A 23240-nucleotide genomic window follows, 5' to 3' on the forward strand; every position below is an offset into this window, starting at 1 on the left:
GCGTGTAGTGTGTGTGTGTGTGGAGAAGAAAGAGTAATAAGAAAAGTTATTCATATTCTAATGCTAAATCATCAATTGTTTTACTTATGCTAAATCATCGTTCGTTGATATTTTTGTGAAAACAATGCCGCTGTTCCTGATGAATGTTTGACTGTGGAATTTGTTCATTTAAACGTAACTTGAATAACCTGCGAATACCGTTTAATGCTCTGTGTGCAGGCTGTTGCTGCTGCTTTCTATGGGCAGGGTACAGGCCCAATAAATCTCGACAACGTACGCTGCACAGGAAGAGAGACAACTCTAGCGAACTGTTTTGCTAACTCATGGGCAACTCACAACTGTGGTCATCATAAAGATGCTGGGGTCAAGTGCGGTAATATGACTATCATCCTTTGTTCGGAATTATTAGGATTAGCGTGGCACTGTACTTCGGTATATTTAGCATATTTGTCACAGATGTGTTTGTCAACCTGTTAATGGTATGTTTGTTGCAGACATTTTTGTCAGACTCGTTAATGGAAGTTCCCCTGTGGAAGGACGGGTTGAAGTGAGGAAGTCTGTGAGTGACCCTTGGGGCACTGTGTGTGACGACGGCTGGGACAACAATGACGCAAATGTTGTGTGTCGGCAGCTAGGGTTTGGACAGATAGGACAGGTGAGAATGATTCCTTCATATCCGCAACCCAAGCCGTTTGCTAGTGCGATTGTGCTTCTCATGCTGACAAGGAGGAGAAGAAGGATGAGGATGTGCATACTTGCCTTTTTATGAGAGAGAAAGAATTGTTGATCTTCTGATGCCCATATATTTCATTTATGACTAAGCTATTGATGGTTAACCATATTTGGTAGATATTTATGCAAAGGCAATGCCGATATTCCTGATGAATGTTTGACTTTGTAATTTGTTCATTTGAACGTAACTTGAATAACCTGCGAATATGGTTTGATGCATTGTGTGCAGGCTGTTGCTGCTGCTTTCTATGGGCAGGGCACAGGTCCAATAAATCTCGACAACGTACACTGCACAGGAAGAGAGACAACTCTAGCGAACTGTGGAGCTAACACATGGTCAACTCACGACTGTGGTCATCATAAAGATGCTGGGGTCAAGTGCGGTAATATGACTATCATCCGTTGTTCGGAATTATTGGGACTTGCGTGGCTGAGTACTTCGGTATATTTAGCCTATTATTTTTATTTATTTATTTATTCATTCAGTTTTTAGGAGGCCATCTAGCCCACATCAACATCAGATACTAATAACAATCAGACAAGATTCAGACAAGATTCTAGGTTCTTACATGTGTAGTTTACAACTTCCAAATACCATTTGGTTCACATCAACCTCTTATATTGTATGTTACATGCATATTAACAGTGGGTTGCTGTACATGATCAACCTTTTAGTTGTATTTGGTTTTTAGTTAACTGATAAACAGTATAATGACATTCAGTGCTAAGTAATTATATGTACACTGTCATGATGTCCTCATTTTCAGACATTCTGTTATATAGAGGGCTACATTAATAGCTACTTTACCCTTAAGGTTCTTACACAAAAGGTGGACCTTAAAGGATGAAGGGAATTTATGGTAAAAGAGTGGGATATATCTCTTACGTAGAGTTGTATATTTAGGGCATATTAACAGAAAATGGTATCGGTCTTCCACACTTTGACTGTCACATTGCTTGCACTCAGGTTTGTTGCTAGTTTGGTGACGAGTATTTCCATTAAGGGGTAAACAATTACTACTCAGCAAACACAGGACCCGTCTATGTTCACGTCGTAATATCTGGTCTATGTATGTTGCTCTAAGTAAATCTGGCTGGTAATCACAGTAATCTGAAGAAGAAGAAGAAGATACTGAATCATGCCATTTTTGGAGAGAGCAATCCTTGAATCTTTCTTTTATAGTGGTGATGAATAAGGGGAGATTACCAACTGTCTGCCATTCCCATACATATCCAAAACCATAGCTACATAGTAAAATTCTAACTAGGGAGGCCCAGTTGGTTCTGCCTGCCTTATCTTGTAAATATAACATGTTGTAACATTGTTTTGGGTACCTGTGTTCTGGCAACGTTAATATTCTGCACCAGTATTGAATAACTCTTATATATGAATCAGACACAAGAGGGAGCCTTCCACATTCACTCAAAGCTCTATCATTTTTAACATCCCTACCTACATTTAAAATTAATTTACAAAGTTTTATTTGAACTTTCTCTATATCATTGTATTTCTTCCATCCCCAAATCTCAGATCCATATAAAAGAATAGGTTTTATTTTTGTGTCAAATATTTTAAAGATTATGTCTGTTGGAAGGCTCTTTAGTCTGAAATACATCTTCTTGACTCCTGCAAAGGCTTTTAATGCCTTTCCAGATAAACTATCAGTACATTTGACCCATTTAAGTGTAGACGTGAATGTGATCCCCAAATAATTATAGCTGGGTTCTACAATAATCTTCTTTCCAGCATAGTACCATTTTTCGCAATCTTTAATAAATCCACCATTTTTAAAAACTATTACTTTTGTTTTGTCCATATTGACTGTAAGTCCCCATTTGTTACAAAATGTTTCAAGATAACATATTTTACGTTGAAGGTCAACAGGGGAATCAGCAACAATAGCAATGTCATCAGCATACATCAAAAGAGAGATCCCAAGTGGATCTGCCAGGACATCAATACCACGTGCACCACATAATGTTAGGTCTGACCAAAGCTCAGATAGAAATATAGAAAACAGTAAAGGGCTTAGTACACATCCTTGTTTGACACCAGATATACAATCAGTTATTTGAGATCCAACCTTAACAGCCGCTTTCACATTTTTATACATACTATGTAGTGTTTGAAACATTCTTCCATGGACACCCTTTTTTAGCAGGATGTATAACAGTTTAGATCTGTCAATACTGTCGAATGCTTTCGAAAAATCTACAAAAAGGGTGTAAAAGCGTCCACCTTGTTTTGTCAAATATTTCTGAATCAGTGACTGAAGGCAGAAAATATTATCTGTTGTACTGTAACCTTTACGAAAACCTGCTTGAGCTTCTGTGATGAGTTCATTTTCTTCACAGAATTGGGTCAGTCTTTTGTTAATAATGCAGCTGTACAGTTTGCTAATAATATTTAAAAGTGAAATCCCTCTAAAGTTATTTACTTTACCTTTATCACCTTTCTTGTGTAAAGGAAAGATTATTGCTTTGGACCAACTTTCTGGATATGTACCACTTGTGAACACTTTATTGAAGAGGGGATGTAAAAATTTTAGGAGGATGTTATCTGCAATCTTAAATAGGTCAAAAGGTAATCCATCAGGTCCAGGTGCTTTTGCTTTTTTTTTTGGCAACGGATAGCTTCAAGTATTTCGGAGTGAGAAATTTCTTCTTCTATGTTTGAGTTTGTGCTAAAATGTAAACATTTCTCACAGTTCCCTTTATTATGAACATATACGGAACTTTCAACCTGTATGTCAAAATCAGTATCCCATGATGTTTGTGTTATATTTAGGAGGTCTCTACCATGCCTGAGGAGCTATTTTATCATCATAAAGATGCTGGGGTCAAGTGCGGTAATATGACTATCATCGGTTGTTCTGAGTTATTGGGATTATCGTAGCACTGTACTTCGGTATATTTAGCGTATTTGTCACAGATGTGTTTGTTAACCTGTTAGTGTTATATTTGTTACAGACATCTTTGTCAGACTCGTTAATGGGAGTTCCCCTCGGGAAGGACGGGTTGAAGTGAGGAAGTCTGTGAGTGACCCTTGGGGCACTGTGTGTGACGACGACTGGGACGACAATGCAGCAGGTGTTGTGTGTCGACAGCTGGGGTTTGGACAGATAGGGCTGGTGAGAATGATACTTTCATATCCGTCACTCAATATGTCAAGCCGTCTATTAGTAGGATATTGGGGACGGGTACACAAAAAGGTCATTGTCAACACATTCCGTCCCACACGTGTTTTTCCTAACAACAAAGTACAGAGATTTGTAATCAGACTTTCTCTTCTATTATGCGAGAGCTTGTATTTATTGTAGGGGTGCAGAGGCTACACAACTGGACATCAGTAAATAAACGTTGCTATAAGCTATAAGCTATAAACACCAAGCTGCTGACGATCCTACTCCAAACGTCTTCCTTTTTTTTTCATTACTTCCTTTGTCGTAGCTAATTCCTCCCCTGCGTAATTCCTCCTCCTAGGTAATTTCTCCTTCTATGTAATTCTTTTCCCAGGTAATTCCTTCTCCTAGGTACTTCACTTCCTCTCCTAGGTAATTCCTGAAATGCTTATTGTCTAATAAACATTTGTATTGAACTTAATTACTATCACAACAGCAACCAACTCCTTCCATCATCATCACTTCTAACTAAATATTACATCATTGCACACCGTTCTTTCACATATAGGGACATAGCCAAAGCAAATAAAAACAAAAAAAAACTTCCTATACCTTGACTACGCAAGAAATTAATCAGATTCCCAATCTCTTCTACTCAAAATTCGCTACAGTCTCTCTCCTTCGAAGACTGGGGTGGGAATAATTAAAATCAGTATTTTCCACATACACCTGGGGTACAGTGAACCTTTCGCTCACTCCTGGGGCCGTAGTCACATCGGGCCGCTAAGCCACTTAGAGGCCATCAAAGGTCCGACCACCCTCTAAGTGGTTTAGAGGCCGAGACATGTCGCGTCTTTGGACTGAGTTTTCGGGTGATTCGGCCTGTAAGTGTAGAGACGGCCGCTGGCGTCTGTAACTCGCGAAGGGCTCGTTAAACATGGCCGCCGTGGTGTTTATGCTGTATGACACGGACCGAAATCTTCACAGAAACAGGATATTTCGGGATGGAAGTAATCCCATCGATTCATGGGATGACATAACGATATACGAACTTTGAAAATTTGGAAGAGTTGACATCCTGGAGATCGTTGACGACATTCAGGAGGCTTTAACATTTGCGAATCGAGGGCGCAGTGTCACACCGACATTGCAAGTATGTCTTGCCTTTCTTTCTATGCGACAGGTACCTTTCAAAATGTGTGTGCTGACCAACGTGCTGTACTATTTTTTATTTTAAATGCTTTGTTTGCCTGGAAAGGGCCTAGGAAAATTAGGTGGAAGGGGAAGGTGTGAAAGACCCCAATTAATGGGGCTGTCAGTGTCAACAGTCGTGCCACACAATGCTGGGATGGCCGGCCGGTTTTTTTTTAAGCAATTGGTGTTGATAGGTTGTTTTGGTCGAAGAACAAAGGAAAGAGTGCTGTGGTGATTTGAATGTTGTTGTGTGACTGAGTGTTTTTACTTGATGGGAGTGGGGAGAAGAAGATTCTCTTCAGTATTGTCAGTGAGTCCGGAGCGGAGGTCGTTTTTTTTTTTTTTTTTGTATCAAGTCTTGAACCAACTTACAAGACTGCGATGTTCTACGCCACAAGAGGCGGCAATTTTGCAATTCGCTGCCATATTGCACTCTTCTTTCTATTAGTTATTTCATTTGTCAACGAACTCATTAAGCACACCTTTTCCAACCTTACCTGACCAAAAAAAAAAAAAAAACAAAAACAAAAACAAACAAACAACAACAACAAAAGCACAGTCAAGATATATAAAAAGAGAAGATAACGAACACTACTTCAGTCTTCTAACAAGATCCAGATTTCCTTGTTTGTCATGCAGTTCGCCTTTCTCAGCTTCTTATATGGCGGTATGTTGTCTGCTTCATGTTTTTCTTCCATTGTTCTCGATTCTCGGTAAACGTTGGTTCGCGCATGCGCACACGTGGAGTTCCCTAGGTATTCCCTCAAGGTCAGGGTGTCGATGGCCCGATTGCTGAAGTGCGGTTACACGGGCGACATTTCTCGCACGCATGGCGCTCGCCTGGCGGCCGACCAGCTCTCGGGCCGTTGGAGTTTACCGACCAGAAAAATGTCGACGCGATGTGACTATGGCCCCAGAACGCTATTTCTTAAGACATCTTCACTTCCACGCATTCCATCTAGTACACGGGCAAGGGGGATAATCCATACCTACCAACAGACAGTGGCGCAACACCCCCACTCTCCCGTCCCCGTTCCTAACATGGGATTGATCCTCGAGATGAAGAAGACGAGGAGAAAGAGCAGGAGAAGGATGTGCGTATGTGCAGTGTGTGTGTGTAGGAGAAGGAAGAATAATATGAAGCATTATCGATATTCTAGCGCTCATTCATTATTTATTCTACTTATGCTCAATCATCTTTTGTTAATATTTCTGTGAAAACAATGCCGATGTTCCTCATGAATGGTTGATTGAGGAATGCGTTCATTTGAACGTAACGTGAATAACCTGCGGATACCGTTTGATGCATTGTGTGCAGGCTGTTGCTGGTGCTGCCTATGGGCAGGGCACAGGCCCAGTAAATCTCGACAACGTACACTGCACAGGAAGAGAGACAACTCTAGCGAATTGTACAGCAAGGCCATGGGCAACTCACGACTGTGGTCATCATAAAGATGCGGGGGTCAAGTGCGGTAATATGACTGACATCCATGGTTCGGAATTATTGTGATTATCGTAGCACTGTACTTCAGTATATTTAGTTGTCACAGATATGTTTGTCAACCTGTTAATGGTATGTTTGTTGCAGACATCTTTGTCAGACTCGTTAATGGGAGTTCACCTCTGGAAGGAAGGGTTGAAGTGAGGAAGTCTGTGAGTGACCCTTGGGGCACTGTGTGTGACGACGGCTGGGACAACAATGACGCAAATGTTGTGTGTCGACAGCTAGGGTTTGGACAGATAGGACAGGTGAGAACGATTCCTTTATATCCGCCACTCAGTATGTCAAACCGTCTGTTAGTAGGATTTGATTTCATGACTAAGAAGAACAGAAAGGGCTAGAGAATGATGTGCGTACGTCCAGTGTGTAGAAAAAGGAAGAGTAGAAGGAAGAATTACTGATATTCTGATGGTCATTTATCATTTGTTTTACTTACGCTAAATTACGTTTTGTTGATATTTCTGCTAAAACACTACCGATGTTCCTCATGAATGTTTGACTGAGGAATGCGTTCATTTGAACGTAACGTGAATAACTTGCGGATATCGTTTGATGCATTGTGTGCAGGCTGTTGCTGCTGCTTTCTACGGGCAGGGCACAGGCCCAATAAATCTCGACAACGTACACTGCACAGGAAGCGAGACAACTCTAGCGAACTGTGGAGCTAATTCATGGGCAACACACGACTGTGGTCATCATAAAGATGCTGGGGTCAAGTGCGGTAATATGACTATCATGTGTTATTCGGAATTATTGGGATTGCGTTGCACTGTATTTCGGTATATTTAACGTATTTGTCACAGATATGTTTGTCAACCTGTTAATGGTATGTTTGTTGCAGACATCTTTGTCAGACTCGTAAATGAAAGAGCGCCTCGGGAGGGACGGGTTGAAGTGAGGAAGTCTGTGAGTGACCCTTGGGGCACTGTGTGTGACGACGACTGGGACAACAATGACGCAGTTGTTGTGTGTCGACAGCTAGGGTTTGGACAGATAGGACAGGTGAGAATGATAATTTGATATCCTCCACTCCAGGGATGCACAACCTACGGCCCGCGACGCGGTGCCATCCGGCCCGCGAATCTTCTGCCCACAGTGCAGGAAATCGGCATGTTAGTAATAAAAGAAGACCTTAAAAAAACGAAGAAAAAGGAAGAAGAAGTATTTATCCCAACGTAGGGGCGTCTCTCAATCTTTTTTTCGATGGACGAACATTTCTATTCAGTGCTCCGACTTGGTGTCTCTACGATGCAGCCGGACATTCAGAAGTTGGTTTCGGGAAAACAACTTCAAATATCCCATTAATTACTACATAATTAATGATAAGTACAACTTGTTTCTAATAAAAAATGGTATCTGCTCTATTTTTTTTTTTTTTGTATTTTTGCGGTGAGGTGGCCCGCGACACGGCTGTCCGAAATGGATATGGCCCGCAGGCCGAAAAAGGTTGTGCATCACTGCTCCACTCAATATGTCAAACCGTCTGTTAGTAGGATTGTTGCTCATGATGAACAAGCCGAGGAGAAAGAGCTGACAATGATGTGCGTGCGTGCAGTGTGTGTGTAGGAGAAGGAAGAGTAATAAGAAAAACTATTACTATTTTATGCTAACTCATCAATCATCGTTTGTTGATATTTCTGTGAAAAAACTGCCGATGTTCATGATGAATGTTTGACCGTGGAATGCGTTCATTTGAACGTAACTTGAATAACCTGCGGATATCGTTTGATGCATTGTGTGCAGGCTGTTGTTGGTGGTACCTATGGGCAGGGCACAGGCCCAATAAATCTCGACAATGTGCACTGCACAGGAAGCGAGACAACTCTAGCGAACTGTTTTGCTAACTCATGGTCAACTCACAACTGTGGTCATCATAAAGATGCGGGGGTCAAGTGCGGTAATATGACTATCATTCGTTGTTTGTAATTATTGATATCGTAGCACTGTACTTCGGTATATTTTTTCATATTTGTCACAGATGTGTTTGTCAACCTGTTAATGGTATATTTGTTGCAGACATCTTTGTCAGACTCGTTAATGGTAGTTCACCTCTGGAAGGACGGGTTGAAGTGAGGAAGTCTGTGAGTGACCCTTGGGGCACTGTGTGTGACGACGGCTGGGAAAACAATGACGCTGGTGTTGTGTGTCGACAGCTTAGGTTTGGACAGACGGGACAGGTGAGAATGATACCTTCATATCCGCAACCCAAGTCATTTGCTAGTGCGATTGTGCTTCTCATGATGATAAAGAGGAGGAGAAGAAGGATGAGGGTGTGCATTCTATCCATCTTTGTGAGTGAGGAAGAATTATTGATCTTCTGATGCTCATATATCATTTATTATTAAGCTATTGATGCTTAATAATATTTTGTTGATAATTCTTTTAAAACACTAAGACACCTGCACTCTTCAGTGCCTTTCAGACGAGGAAGATAAATAAAAACTCTGGCAACAATTTAAATTTAAAAATAAATATAATTTGAAGTAAAAAAAAAACAAACACAAAACAAATCCAAATTTCCCAACCCACAGTCCCAACACTTCCACTGTCACAACACATCTAATGTTCCTTCCTACTATTGAATTTCCCCCCAAAATCTCCAGTTTAAAATGACACTAAGTCTCCACTTGAATATAACACGAAGTTTCCTTACACCGATGCTTTTCCTGAAGTTATTTCTAATTCAGCGCTGGTCGGCGAACCCCAGGCGGATATGATGAATGAACGAAAAACAAACAACAAAAGTGAAAAAACCACCAAAAAAACATGAAGAGAAAAAAATAACCAGTCTTTAAACAAATGGCAAGATATAAACTTAACTATTTTTAACTATCTATCTATCTATTCCTCTTCGTGCATCAGGTTGCACATAAGGCCTCAACCAGAGTCCGCCACCGATGTCGATCGGCTGAAACCCGCTCTAGGTGACCCCATGTCCAGCCCTTTCCTTTCATCTCCCTTTCCACTGTTTTCTCCAAGTTTCCTTTGGGCGGCCTCGTTTTTTCGGCCGTCTGGAGTCCATCGTAGGCGACTCTGGAAAGGTCTGCTGTCTGCTGGCGGAGCACATGTCCAATCCATCGCCAACGCCTTCGTTGAACTTGCGTGGTGATGGACTCGGTTTCAGTTCTTCGGTGGAGTTCTTCGTTGCTGATGGTATTTGGCCAAAAGATGTTAAGTATGCGCCTGAGGCATCTGTTTTGGAAGACGTCAAGCTTGTTACTGATGGTTTTGGTCATCTTCCAGGATTCTGATCCGTAAAGGAGGGTGCTGATCACATTTGACTTGAAGATTCTCAGTTTGATCTTCTGGCTGATGTTTTTTGCCTTCCATGTGCTCCTGAGTGAGGCGAAGGCCTGGCTGGCTTTCGCCAGTCGGGCTCGAATCTCCACCTCCGCATCCCCTGTGTTTGACATTTTGGACCCAAGATAGGTGAAACTGTCAACTTCCTCAATCTCTTCTCCATTTAGTTTGATGCCGTCTTGGACTCTGGCGTTCACTCTCATACTTTTCGTTTTCTTTGTGCTGACCTTCAAGCCAAGGTTTCCAGCTGTTTCTGAGAAGGCCTTTGTTTTTTCATGCATGTCTTGGTGGCGGTGTGACAGCAGGGCAATGTCATCAGCAAAGTCCAAGTCTTCCAGCGTTGTTGTTGCTGTCATAGTCATGGTCCATCTGATCCCTCTCCTCTCACTGTCGGTGGAAGTCTTCATGATCCAGTCCATGGCCAGGATGAAGAGGAACGGCGACAGAATGCAGCCCTGCTTCACCTCGGTACTGACGTTGAAGGGGTCTGTGAGCTCCGTGTCACAGACAACCTGGGATTTGAAATCGCTGTACAGCATTGCAATGACCTGAACAAGTTTTGCAGGGACTCCGTAATGCCTCAGGATCTTCCATAAGGACTCGCGGTGGATGCTGTCAAAAGCCTTCTCCAGGTCGATGAAATTGATGTACAGCGGTGTGTTCCATTCGTTGCTCTGCTCCAGAATCTGTCGCAGAATGAAGATGTGTTCGGAGCAGGATCGCCCAGGACGAAATCCTGCTTGCTGTGGTCGGAGGTCTTTCTCAAGAGTTGCAGTTAGTCTTGACAAAACAATCTTGCTGAAGACCTTGCTGGTGAGGGAAAGAAGTGTTATGCCCCTCCAATTATTGCAGTCTCCAAGATCTCCTTTCTTGGGTAACTTGAAGATGAGCCCTGTCTTCCAAGCAACAGGGAGCTGCCCTGATTCCCAAATTTGCTTGAAGATTTCAGTCAGCTTGGGAGCTGTCACATTTATATCTGCTTTCAACATCTCTGCTGTTATTTCCATCTGCCCCTGGTGCTTTGCCGCTCTTCATTGTCTTGACTGCTGCTGTCACTTCTTCCAGCTTGGTGGGTCTGTGCAGATGTCAAGGTCTATAGCTGCTGGCTGGATGTCTGCAAGCTGAGGGGGATCTGGTCTGTTCAGAACCGACTCAAAATGTTCCTTCCAGCGCTGTAGTTTTTCTGCCTCTCCCTCGATGACATTACCGTTCACGTCTTTCACTGGCACATCACTGTTCTTAAACCCGTTGTTTTAGCTGTTTGTTTATCTTGTACAGTGTCTTCAGGTCATTTTTACTTGCTGCTTTTTCTGCTTCATCTGCCAGTTTCTCTATGTGGTCTCTTTTGTCGGTTCTTGCCATCCTCTTTACCTCTTTGTTTAGTTTTGCATATCTTTGTCTGAGTTGTTCTTTCAGGCGTTCAGATCTGGTGCTGTTGATTCTTTGTTTGGCTGACTTTCTCTCTTCTATCTTCTTCCATGTCTCTTCTGATCCACTGTTCTTTCTTTTTCCGTTGGAAGCCCAGTATTTTCTCTCCTGATTCCTGTAAGACTCGATTGAAGTCGTCTAATGTCATCTCTTGTTGGTCTCCTAGTGCTTGGAACCTGTTCTTTACTTCCATAGCAAAGGCCCTTTCTATGACTGGATTTTTCAGTTTGCCAGAGTCCACTCTCTGCTGACATGCCTGTTTTCCTCGTGATCGACGTAGCTTCAGAGAAACTGTGGCTATCACAAGAGTGTGGTCACTGGCAATGTCTGCTCCTCTGTAGGCTCTAACATCTTGAAGTGAGCTCCTCCATTTTCGGTTGATGATGACATGGTCTATCTGGTTCTTTGTGATCCCATCTGGTGATGTCCATGTTGCCTTGTGGATGTCTTTGTGTGGGAAGAGTGTGCCACCAATCAGTAGGTTGTTTTCCCCACAAAAGTCCGCCAGTCTCTCTCCGTTGTCATTGATGGTTCCGATTCCATGTTTGCCCATGACATGCTCCCTGCAGGTGTTGTCACTTCCCACCTTGGCATTGAGATCGCCGATGATGAGCAACATGTCATGGGCTGGAACGCTCTCTGAGGCTGCCTGGAGCTGATCGTAAAAAGCATCCTTGTCTTCTGCCTCTGAGTCATTTGTTGGTGCATAGCAGGCTAGCACTGTCAGCTTGGTGTACTTGGAATGGAATCTTGCTCTCAAAAGCCTAGGTCCATAAGGCTTCCATTCCAGCAGTGCCTTTTCCGTTTTCTTGTTGAGGAGTAGAGCTACTCCTTCAGAGTGCTGAGCGTCTGATCTTCCTGAGAACAAGATGGTATGTCCTGACGCTAGTCTCCTCTTTCCCGTGCCGGTCCATCTGACCTCACTGACTCCCAGGATGTCCAAGTTGTAGTTGTCAAACTCCTTGACTAATTGGAGCATCCTGCCAGTCTGGTACAAGGTCTGGACGTTCCAGCACCCCACCCTCAACTTTTGCCTCGGCTTCAGTAAATCCACTGTCGGGGCGCCAGCTCCCTTTCGGGTTTGGCTGTCGTCCGTCATTAGTCCAGTCACCTGGTGTGCTTCATTACCTCCGCCATCTGTGACGAGTTCTCTGGTTTTAGTTTCTGTAACATACTTTTTTTTACATGGTGGGGTTGTTAGCCCTACCACAACCTAATTTACCTCTAGGTGAGGTGTCCACCTTAGTCGCCTCTTACGACATGCCTGGCTGGATGGCAGGGACCCTATTCTTACAATGCTTGCTAGGCAAGCATACCCCGGGGTTCCACAGGGGATTTTTAACTATATCCATAAAAAATACACAGCTATATCACATTCCTCCAATACAGAAATTTTCCCATTCTTCAAACATTAAACACAGGCTCACCGAGAATTAATAAAGATACACACTCACCTCAACAGGTTCCATGTTACACTATTATACAAATCAGGTAACTTCCAAGTCTGTTCAGGACTTGTTACATAACATACAAATCTGGTCAGGATTTGTACCCAGTCCAGTCAGGACTACAACACCAAGTCAGTTCAGGACTTGTTACAAACAAAACGTCCGGATGCACTGAAAACACTGGGAAGACTGTTACTTCTTCCTGCTCTCGTCAAGGAGAAACTCAGTCACATCACAAACATCCAAAACACCACAACACTCTTTCCTTTGTTCTTCGAACAAATCAACCTATCAACACCAGTTGATCAAAAAGACCGGACGGCCATCACTGGCGCGGCTAGCATCAGTCTGTTGACCCTGACAGCAACATTAATTGCCATCTTTAACACCTTCCCCTTCTATTCACTTTTCCCTGTACACTTCCAGGCTGAAAAAAGAAATTAAAAAAATATAGCTCAGCAGGTTTGTGACACACTGCCACTGTTCTTGATGAATGTTTGACAGTGGAATTCGTTCATTTGAACGTAACGTGAATAACCTTCGGATATGGTTTGATGCATTGTGTGCAGGCTGTTGCTGCTGCTTTCTATGGGCAGGGCACAGGCCCAATAAATCTCGACAACGTAAACTGCACAGGAAGCGAGACAACTCTAGCAAACTGTGGAGATAATTCATGGTCAACTCACAACTGTGGTCATCATAAAGATGCTGGGGTCAAGTGCGGTAATATGACTATCATTCGTTGTTCTGAGTTATTGGGATTATCGTGGTTTGTACTTCGGTATATTTAGTTGTCACAGATGTGTTTGTCAACCTGTTAATTGTATGCTTGTTGCAGACATCTTTGTAAGACTCGTCAATGGGAGTTCCCCTCGGGAAGGACGGGTTGAAGTGAGGAAGTCTGTGAGTGACCCTTGGGGCACTGTGTGTGACGACGACTGGGACAACAATGACGCAAATGTTGTGTGTCGACATCTAGGGTTTGGACGGATAGGACAGGTGAGAATGATTCCTTCATATCCTCCATTCAATTATGTCAAGCCGTCTGTTAGTAGGATTTGCCTTCATGACGAAGAAGAGGAGAAAGGGCTAGAGAATGATGTGCGTACGTCCAGTGTGTGTAGAAAAAGGAAGAGTAGAAGGAAGAATTACTGATATTCTCATAGTCATTCATCATTTGTTTTACTTACGCTCAATTACGTTTTGTTGATATTTCTGTGAAAACACTGCCGCTGTTCCTGATAAATTTTTGACTTCGGAATTCGTTCATTTGAACGTAACGTAAATAACCTGCGGATATCGTTTGATGCATTGTGTGCAGGCTGTTGCTGCTGCTTTCTATGGGCAGGGCACAGGCCCAATAAATCTCGACAACGTACACTGCACAGGAAGAGAGACAACTCTAGCGAACTGTACAGCTAACTCATGGGCAACTCACGACTGTGGTCATCATAAAGATGCTGGGGTCAAGTGCGGTAATATGACTATCATCTGTTGTTCTGAGTTATTGGGATTATCGTGGTGCTGTTAACACATTTGTCACAGATGTGTTTGTCAACCTGTTAATGGTATGTTTGTTGCAGACATCTTTGTCAGACTCGTAAATGGAAGTTTGCCTCGGGAGGGACGGGTTGAAGTGAGGAAGTCTGTGAGTGACCCTTGGGGCACTGTGTGTGACGACTACTGGGACAACAATGACGCAAGTGTTGTGTGTCGACAGCTAGGGTTCGGACAGACAGGACTGGTGAGAATGATTCTTTCATATCCACCACTCAATATGTCTAGCCTTCTGCTAGTATGATTATTCCTCCTGATGATAAAGAGGAGGATGTGCGATTGCGCAGTGTGTGTGTGTAGGAGAAAGAAGAATTGATGATATTCTAACGCTTAGTCATCGTTTATATTTGTTTATATTTTGGTGAAAATACTGCCGATGTTCCTGATGAATGTTTGACTGCAGGATTCGTTCCTTTCATCGTAACGTGAATAACCTGCTGATATAGTTTGATGCATTGTGTGCAGGCTGTTGTTGCTGATTTCTACGGGCGGGGCACAGGCCCAATAAATCTCGACAGCGTACACTGCACAGGGAGCGAGACAACTCTAGCGAACTGTAGAGCTAACTCATGGACAACTCATGACTGTGATCATGGTGAAGACGCGGGGGTCAAGTGCATGTCAAGTATTACTATCATCTGTTGTTAGGAATTATTTTACTAATTTAAACTCGTTAAATATTGATCTGAACGCCGACGTTTTTGAATGAATTGTGATGTATCCAGGTTTGACTTTTGATTGCTTGGGGATATGATTGGTGATGATCTCGCGACGATTATAAGTGTGCGATGGTGTTTTGTTTTGTTGATGTTAAACTGAACTGTTGATGATTATTACTTACACCTACTTCCTTAGTTGCATGTAAAATTAAAATAAGAAGCAGAGTGGGAAGGAGAGGAGTGTGTGCTTAACGCCGACTCAGCAACTAAGGTCGTATCACCTCAAAACATCCGGGCCTGTATAACAAAGGCCACAGCTTGCCCGACGAGATCTGAACCCACGACAGTCAATCCTCACTGTACTGTATTCTGGTGACAGGCGGAGAGAGGAAGAGGGAGGAAGTGGGAGTTCATAGAGGGGAAAAGTGTGACAAGGGGACGATTTTTGTAAGGAAAAGCTTGTCGTGACATGATGAATCCATCCATAAGATAAACACCTGAAATACAGCTCGCATAAATTAGTTTCACAGTGCAGCAAGTGTCTATTCTCAGGGAAATCACAACCACTAATTTGAATCTAATAATTCCTAAAAAGATTGCTGTACCTAAAATCATTTTCAAATACTAGAGCTTTCCTCACATTCTTCCATTTTTTTCTATTTCTTCCTGTTTTTGTCCTGTTTTATTACCGTTTAATCACTGATAGTCATCATGTTAGGTCCAGTTATTTAAGACAAGCTGTAAGATTGAAAAAGATGCTCGTAGACAGACGTTGTCGGATCGTAAGACTCTGACAGGTCGTACTTTTCTCCGTAATAAAATAATTCCAGTAATTAAAGTTATCAGACTGCAACTGTCGTTAGTTTTATGTCTTCGTTCTGTCACTTTGTTTCTATTTTTCTGTCTTTATCTTTTTCTCAAAATCAATTTTTGTTTTCTGCTTTCTGCCATCTCCTTACATTTTTCAGGTTGTTTAACAGCGCAGTATTTCGATACAACTCGGCAGAAGTGTGTGGACTGTCCTCCTGGTAAACACCAGCCTTGGCCATACGCTGACTTCTGTAAGCCATGCCCTGCTGGACAATACCAAAATATATCAGGAGAAACTAATTGTGTGCAGTGTCCTCCTGGTCAGTTCCAAGGTAAAAGTGGCCAGAAGTCCTGTACTTCCTGTCCTCCTGGTCAGTACCAAAGTCAGAACGGTCAGCTATCCTGTACATCTTGTCCTCCTGGCCAATATCAAAGTCAGAGTGGTCAAATATCCTGTATTACGTGTCCTCCTGGTTACTACCAAAATAGGAGTCGTCAGTTATCCTGTACTTCTTGTCCTTTAGGTCAGTATCAAAGTCAGAGCGGTCAACTATCTTGTACTTCCTGTCCCCCTGGTCAGTATCAAAGTCAGATCGGTCAGTTATCTTGTATTTCTTGTTCTCCTGGGCAGTACCAAAGTCAGCGCGGTCAGCTCTCCTGTACTTCTTGTCCTCTTGGTCACTATCAAAATACGAGTGGTCAGCTATCCTGTACTTCTTGTCCTCTTGGTCACTATCAAAATAAGAGTGGTCAGCTATCCTGTATTTCTTGTTCTCCTGGGCAGTACCAAAGTCAGCGCGGTCAGCTATCCTGTACTTTTTGTCGCCCTGGTCAATATCAAAGTCAAAGTGGTCAGCTCTCCTGTACTTCTTGTCCTCTTGGTCACTATCAAAATAAGAGTGGTCAGCTATCCTGTATTTCTTGTTCTCCTGGGCAGTACCAAAGTCAGCGCAGTAAGTTATCCTGTATGTCTTGTCCTACTGGTCACTACCAAAATAGGAGCGGTCAGCTTTCCTGTATTACTTGTCCTCCTGGTCAATATCAAAATGGGAGCGGTCAGCTGTCCTGTACTTCCTGTCCTCCTGGTCAGTACCAAAGTCAGAGTGGTCAACCATCCTGTACTTCCTGTCCCCCTGGTCAGTACCAAAGTCAGATCGGTAAGTTATCTTGTATTTCTTGTGCTACTGGTCAGTACCAAAATCAGAGCGGTCAGTTATCCTGTATTTCGTGTCCTCCTGGTCAGTACCAAAGATCATCTGGACAGTCTTCGTGTAGTGCATGCCCTGCTGGTCATTATCAAAACATTTCTGGGCAAACAAAGTGCGATCAGTGTCCTACAGGTCAGTACCAGAATGCAACTGGTCAATCTTCTTGTATACTTTGTCGTCCTGGTCAGTACCAAGCTATGCCTGGCCAGTCTTCATGTGCTTCATGCTCTGTTGGTTATTATCAAAACACTTCAGGACAGAACAGCTGCATTCCGTGTGTAGCGGGTCAGCATCAAAACGGAACAGGTCAGGAGGTTTGCACCTTGTGTCCAGTTGGCCAATTTCAAAATGCCTCAGGTCAGGACTTGTGCACAGATTGTCCTGCAGGCTGGATTCAAAAGTTACCTGGCCAAACCTCGTGTATGCCGTGCCCTCCAGGGCAGCATTCTGCAGGTGTGGACACCTGTCTTCCCTGCCCCCAGGGTCAGCATCAACCCCAGCAGGCGCAGCAGCAGTGTCTGGCCTGTCCAACAGGTCAGTACCAAGATGGCCGCGGACAGTCAACTTGCAGCACGTGTCCCCACGGAACAAGCACATCATTGCCAGCAGCAACGCATCGCAACAACTGCACAGGTTAGTATGTTGTAGTGCTGGACATATATTTATATTTCGTATTAGTTAGCACTGGGAAGTCCTTATCGTTCTTATACAGTACCTAGTGTATTGTTCTTATAGTGTTCTGAGTGGTTGTTGTTCTTATACAGTACCTAATGTTTGTCGTTCTTATGCTGTATCGAATTCATATCGTTCTTGTACTGTACCAAGTGTTTATTTTCCATCACTGCGGTTGTAGTATTCAATACTTTCCGTAGTAAGTCCTTTTATCGGCAGCTTCTTACTTGGCACCAGGGATGGGCAAGCTACTTTTAATTTGTAGCCGGCTAGGCTACAGCTACTTTTTTTCAAAATGTAGCCGGCTACACTACAGCTACAATTTTGCAAAAAGTAGCCAGCTACTTTGGGCTACTTTTAAAATGTAGCCAGCTTCTTTTGGCTTCTTTTGGCTACTTTTAAAAGCGTGATGTTGTAACAAGTTAGCTGTAGCCAGCTGGCTGTAGCAACATACACAAACATCAAACATACACACAAAACACTATTACTTGCTTTACAAAGTTTTTATTATAATAATGAAACGGAGAACTGCGATATACCGACAATAAATGCTTTCATTCATTCCTTGCACCCTTCCTCCCCCGGCCTTTTTCACACAATAAGTACACGTATTTTACGATTATATTAAACATTTCTGGATCTTTTTCCTCATCCTGTTTTAGTGACAAAAGAAATTATATAAGTTTTCCGATAAACATTTGTTTTCTATAACTATTTGTTCCCTATTACTTAGAAATGAAAACTAAACAGATGCTTAAGTATCAGGTACCTGGTGGAATTTTCAATAAGTTAGGTTATGTGGTGATGAAAAATGTCAACCTCTTATCAATACTGTGACAATGAACAACAGACCATTGAAATAAATGAGTTTGCATGGAATATAAGTAAAACACTGCTTAATCTAATTTAGGCAAGCAGATCATAAGGCATTTTTTTCTAACACTGACACTGAAAACAAAGAAAGGAACACAAACTAATTGTTTCCAAAAGCTGATAGGGTGAAAAGTATAGTCCTGGCATACTAGAATAGACTTTAATTATATAGTAGGATGTCAAATGTAGCATATAAACACTGAAATATATTTTTCAAAAATGATCTGATACAAGATATATTTATTTTAAATCTTTAAGCTTGAATTTCTCTGTTTGTCGTTTTTGACATCCAGTCCTAAACTATAAAAACATATTTCTCAAGATTGGCTTGTGCTACAGCAGTACAATTTTGCAATTTTGTTTAGAAATGCATAAGCTACAAAGTGATGCATTTGAGAATATGGTATAAACATTACTTTTGATAAAATTAACATTTTTCTAAATATTTTCTAAATATTTAATTGCCACATTCACACTGAGTCGGGGGTACCATGTCTGATTTTTTATATCTCCTAGAAATCTTGAGATCAGTGCCTCTAGTTTACAAAAAATCCAAAACCTTTGGTATATGACTTATGGTATTGTGTAAATTTGTTTTTAAAATGCTTGTACGTTTTGAAACAAAAACGTTGATTAAAGTCACAATTTTCACTTTAGGTACTCAAAAACAGTTTTAAAGTGCTATATTTATGTTATTTTGTTACTCTATATTTAAAAACCCCTAAAGATATTTAAAATATGGATTTTAATTTTTGGAGTGTACCGGTAACCTTAAAACAAATCTACATTCTTTTAGTCCTTCATGGAATTGAATTTGACCAGAACTTTGGCCTCGAAGTTGTTGTCTGTCACCCTAGTGCGCAGCTTTTGTCATGATAAGTCCTGCCAGACTGAACAATCTCTCAACAATTCTTGCATTTGAAACTATACCCACATTCTGTGGCTTCGCAAAATGTAAAAAAATTCAAATAAGGCTGGAAATTGATGGGTACGTCCATCTTCGTTTTTCAAATCGCTCCCGCCACATGGACGACCCGGTACTTCCGGTTACTGAGCGTGCGAGACACGTGGTGTCTGGCTGTCAACACACCGAGCAGTGAGAGCAGTGGCTGTCGTCGTCTTGCTGACACGCTGTCGACGAATGGCTACAGCTACTCCCCATCCCTGCTTGGCACCAACACCAGAAATGAAAATTATCGTAGAACCCTTATTACTTAATGTTTTTATCTACCATTCAAGTGTCTATAATACCTAACTCAAATCTTAAAAAGCAAAATGCAAAGCAAGGGAAGGTTACGCTGAAGTCACTTTGTTTTGTGATGTCTTTCTTGACTCTCAGCTATCCCATAATAGTAATATAATTTAAACTTTAAGTAATCACATTATTATGTATTTTTTCAGTGGCTCTTTTAAGTGCCCACATCCCCAAGTAAATCAAGATCACAATAAAACCCCTCCACATTAAACCAAACACAAGTGAAAATACCAAAATTTTTAATAAACGTAAAGCTGTCTTTAATATTAAAATAAAGAATTATGTAAACTTACTCCTAAATTATCTCACCATTGTATTGGGCGTGACTACGTGTACATAACTGTCCTCTACCCAAGAAGTTGTGAATACTTTCTACGTCGATTGATCTTTGCTTGTCAACATCACATTTTGGTTTGGTTTGAAGATTTATGTTACTCCATCGGATTACATTTTGTTAGAATCTCCAGCGCCCTCGACCACAGTGACGGTGACTCTCATCTACACTCTGTTGGTTGTCTGTACCGATGACCAGGCTCGTGAGGTCAGCACACACCTGTTTACCCAGGTGCAGCGACTGGATGTAGACGGTGTGTGCGTGGATCTCGCGTGCTCCAACGTCCACGTGACGGCGTGGTGCGAGAGCTACACGGCCTACGTCATCAACAGCGAGATACGCTTCGACAACCTGCCGTGAGTGGTAGTTGTGCCCGCACTAACAGCACTATCAGGGACCTTAGTGTGCATTGACAGCATTACTAAATACATGTATTCTAATTTGTACTAACAGCACTATCAGGGACCTTAATGTGTATGTAAAGAACTATTAAACATTCCTTTTATCTTTTTACAGGACTGAACTGTCTACCCCAAACATAAGCCTGGTGCCACCCGAGGAGCTGTTGCTGCAGACTGCCATACACACCAATATCTTTGATCACGTGAGTCAACACACACACACATGCATAGCCTCACTTAACATGTGTATGCATAGTGCCAGACACCCGGCCACTCAAACAAAAGAAGTTGTTGTTTATTAAGTTTAACTGTTTAGGTTAAAAAAAATAGCAGTGTATCGAAGAAAAAGACTCCATGTTGTTTATAGTTGCAGATACCTGGCACAGTTCTTCAGAAGAACAAGATCGCCACCAGTTCAAGGCAGACATGTCCTCCAGGCTTCGTTCTCTCTGAAAATATTTGTGGTAAGGGATCAGATGGAGAAAAATGCTTGTCTTTATTTTAATGTAGAACACACTGGTCAACAAACATTATCGCAAGGTCAGACATTTATTTGAGTTAGAATACACCCTCGTTTGTAATCAGAACATTTGACGGAAATCCTTAGAAGGGTAAATGCGTATCTGACTACACAAAATATACAGCATCTACTCTCAATGTTTTGTACAGATTGTTGCTGTTAATAGGGAAATCCTCTCCTCGTGGACAGCCTATAATCACATTATGTTTTGTTGTTATCAACCACAAACTGCCGCAATGTCACTTCACTCACGGAAATCAAACACTGATGGCAAAAAGTGATCATAATATTGTAACATTGGCACGCCCTGGGTGTGACCTGCACACAGCAGTCTCCTCTCACAGGATGAGGAAGAACATCAACATTTGTGTGGAACGATCAGACACACCCGTTGGTGATTTTGTTCTTATCAAGGTCTCTAACAAAATGTTTGTAGGACCAACTTCGCTCTGGAATTCACTTTATAAAATCAGTTATTGTTTTACAGAATTCTCACGAACTGACATCTTTTGTCGAGTCCCGGGCATTCTCAGAGTATAAGGTTTCATAACACGATACACAATCATGAAATGGAAGATCATTCTGACTATAGTCTATCTGGTGGCTAACTGGGCACTGCCAGCATGTCTATCATTCGTTCATGAACAATGGTTATGGAGAAATAAAACCTTTTGTAATGTCATCGTCAAACATTATTCGATGTACGAGGTCCGACTGTTTATTTATTAATTCTTTGTGCAAGAACACCAGATGTTCTCGCTGACCCATAGGTTTCCTATTTCTCTTTATGTTAATTGTGAGATTAGTGTAGTCAGACACTTTTCATTTTATTACAATCAAGATCAAGGCAGAAACAAAATGTCTACTTACGATCACATCATGATTATTAGTAAACAAGAACTTCATCATCAAAACTAAAGATACTCAGGAGTCGATAAACAAAAATACACAAACCTATTTATAGGGCTTCAGTAGACCGTTATCACGATGCTCACATCTAACTGCTCGTCATCGGTCGTTGTCCCACAGTGCATGCGGACGATTACCTGACCCATCACCTCGGTGTCATTTTTGGCTGCGTCGTCGCTGTCGTCGTAGTCATTATCCTCTCAGTCGTCTTATACAAGTTAAGGGGGTATGTTTTTTATTTACTATCTGGTTTTTATTTAGGCAAGTTGTCGTCTCAAGCCTACCGTTGATGCAAGAATCTGAATTTCTAAATATCTCTAAAAGCAAACCTCATTTAGTGCATTATTTTCTTACGTATATTCAAGCTTACTTATAGTTCATTATAACTTATTGTAATACCATGATGTAACGATGGAAAGACCGAGAGTCTCTTTATAAAGTGCACATAGAAAGGATTGGAGAGTGTGTATAGAGAGGTTTGATGAGGTTTCTTGAAGACGTATTTTCACAGGCTGTAACATAAGGGGCCATCTTGGTAGTCGAATATTTCTCACGGATGTTCTTGGGTAGAAACAGCCACAACCCTACATCAGAAAGTCAAGAGATCAGTTTCATCACAAAAATTAAAATTTGAAACCACCGCCAGCCGCTAAAATGGCGATCCTTGTACTTTCTACTGCATACTCCTTGTACCCGGTAAACACAAACTGTTCGGACACAAGCCCCTCTACTGGGTACGTGAGAATTAGGACAGATATACTCTCAATGTCACTGATTATTTACCTTACTTTGTCAATGTTGATGAAACAATGTATTCAAAGTTAACTATGTACAACCAAACCATAATTTGTTTCTTCCCACAGCAAAAGCAATATCTTGGTATCACTAGGACATTCCGCTGTAATGGAGAAGGAATACGGCATACTTAACCCTGGGTACGAAAACTTGGAGATGCGTGAAGTTGGAGGTCAAAAGGCCCCGGGGTGAGATATTTCCAATAAAAACATTGAAATATTAAGCGCCTCACATCTCAACCAATGTAAGACGCTCAGCGTTCACATCTGTATGTATAGAATGAGTACAGACTCTCCATAAAACAAAACTTTAACAGTTGCTTTTTTTCTTCTTCGATTTGTCTTTCTTCTTAATTGTATTTCTTAATTTTTGGAAATGACCATCTCAGAAGAATGCTTTAAATCCAAATTTGTAAATAATTTTGAAAAGACTCGTGACAAAATGCTTATTCAAACAAATAAAGTGTTTAGATGCTTCATGGATTGTTTTTCGGAGAAAAAGGAGATTATATTCAAAATAAGT

At 41.7% G+C, this 23240-nt stretch overlaps 1 protein-coding gene across 40 annotated transcripts in view; it reads left to right on the forward strand.

Moving 5' to 3' along the window:
• Positions 1 to 23240, forward strand: part of LOC112568406 — a 77607-nt gene that overhangs the window by 51335 nt on the left and 3032 nt on the right. For 27 of the 40 annotated variants that reach the window (XM_025246010.1, XM_025245992.1, XM_025245978.1 and 24 more), the window contains 21 exons: positions 220 to 373; positions 495 to 655; positions 962 to 1115; positions 3703 to 3863; positions 6367 to 6520; positions 6637 to 6797; positions 7117 to 7270; positions 7391 to 7551; positions 8293 to 8446; positions 8566 to 8726; positions 13295 to 13448; positions 13564 to 13724; positions 14047 to 14200; positions 14309 to 14469; positions 14748 to 14907; positions 15910 to 17592; positions 20218 to 20449; positions 20610 to 20697; positions 20862 to 20958; positions 22044 to 22149; positions 22787 to 22906. In XM_025246010.1, coding sequence (XP_025101795.1) covers positions 220 to 373; positions 495 to 655; positions 962 to 1115; positions 3703 to 3863; positions 6367 to 6520; positions 6637 to 6797; positions 7117 to 7270; positions 7391 to 7551; positions 8293 to 8446; positions 8566 to 8726; positions 13295 to 13448; positions 13564 to 13724; positions 14047 to 14200; positions 14309 to 14469; positions 14748 to 14907; positions 15910 to 17592; positions 20218 to 20449; positions 20610 to 20697; positions 20862 to 20958; positions 22044 to 22149; positions 22787 to 22906 — 4691 coding nt within the window. Of the gene's footprint in view, positions 1 to 219; positions 374 to 494; positions 656 to 961; positions 1116 to 3702; positions 3864 to 6366; positions 6521 to 6636; positions 6798 to 7116; positions 7271 to 7390; positions 7552 to 8292; positions 8447 to 8565; positions 8727 to 13294; positions 13449 to 13563; positions 13725 to 14046; positions 14201 to 14308; positions 14470 to 14747; positions 14908 to 15909; positions 17593 to 20217; positions 20450 to 20609; positions 20698 to 20861; positions 20959 to 22043; positions 22150 to 22786; positions 22907 to 23240 lie in introns of those variants that run through there. The other 13 variants (XM_025245717.1, XM_025245773.1, XM_025245753.1 and 10 more) reach the window with 13 other exon arrangements.

This window comes from Pomacea canaliculata, linkage group LG1, assembly GCF_003073045.1.
Source record: "Pomacea canaliculata isolate SZHN2017 linkage group LG1, ASM307304v1, whole genome shotgun sequence".
Lineage (NCBI taxonomy): Eukaryota > Metazoa > Mollusca > Gastropoda > Architaenioglossa > Ampullariidae > Pomacea > Pomacea canaliculata.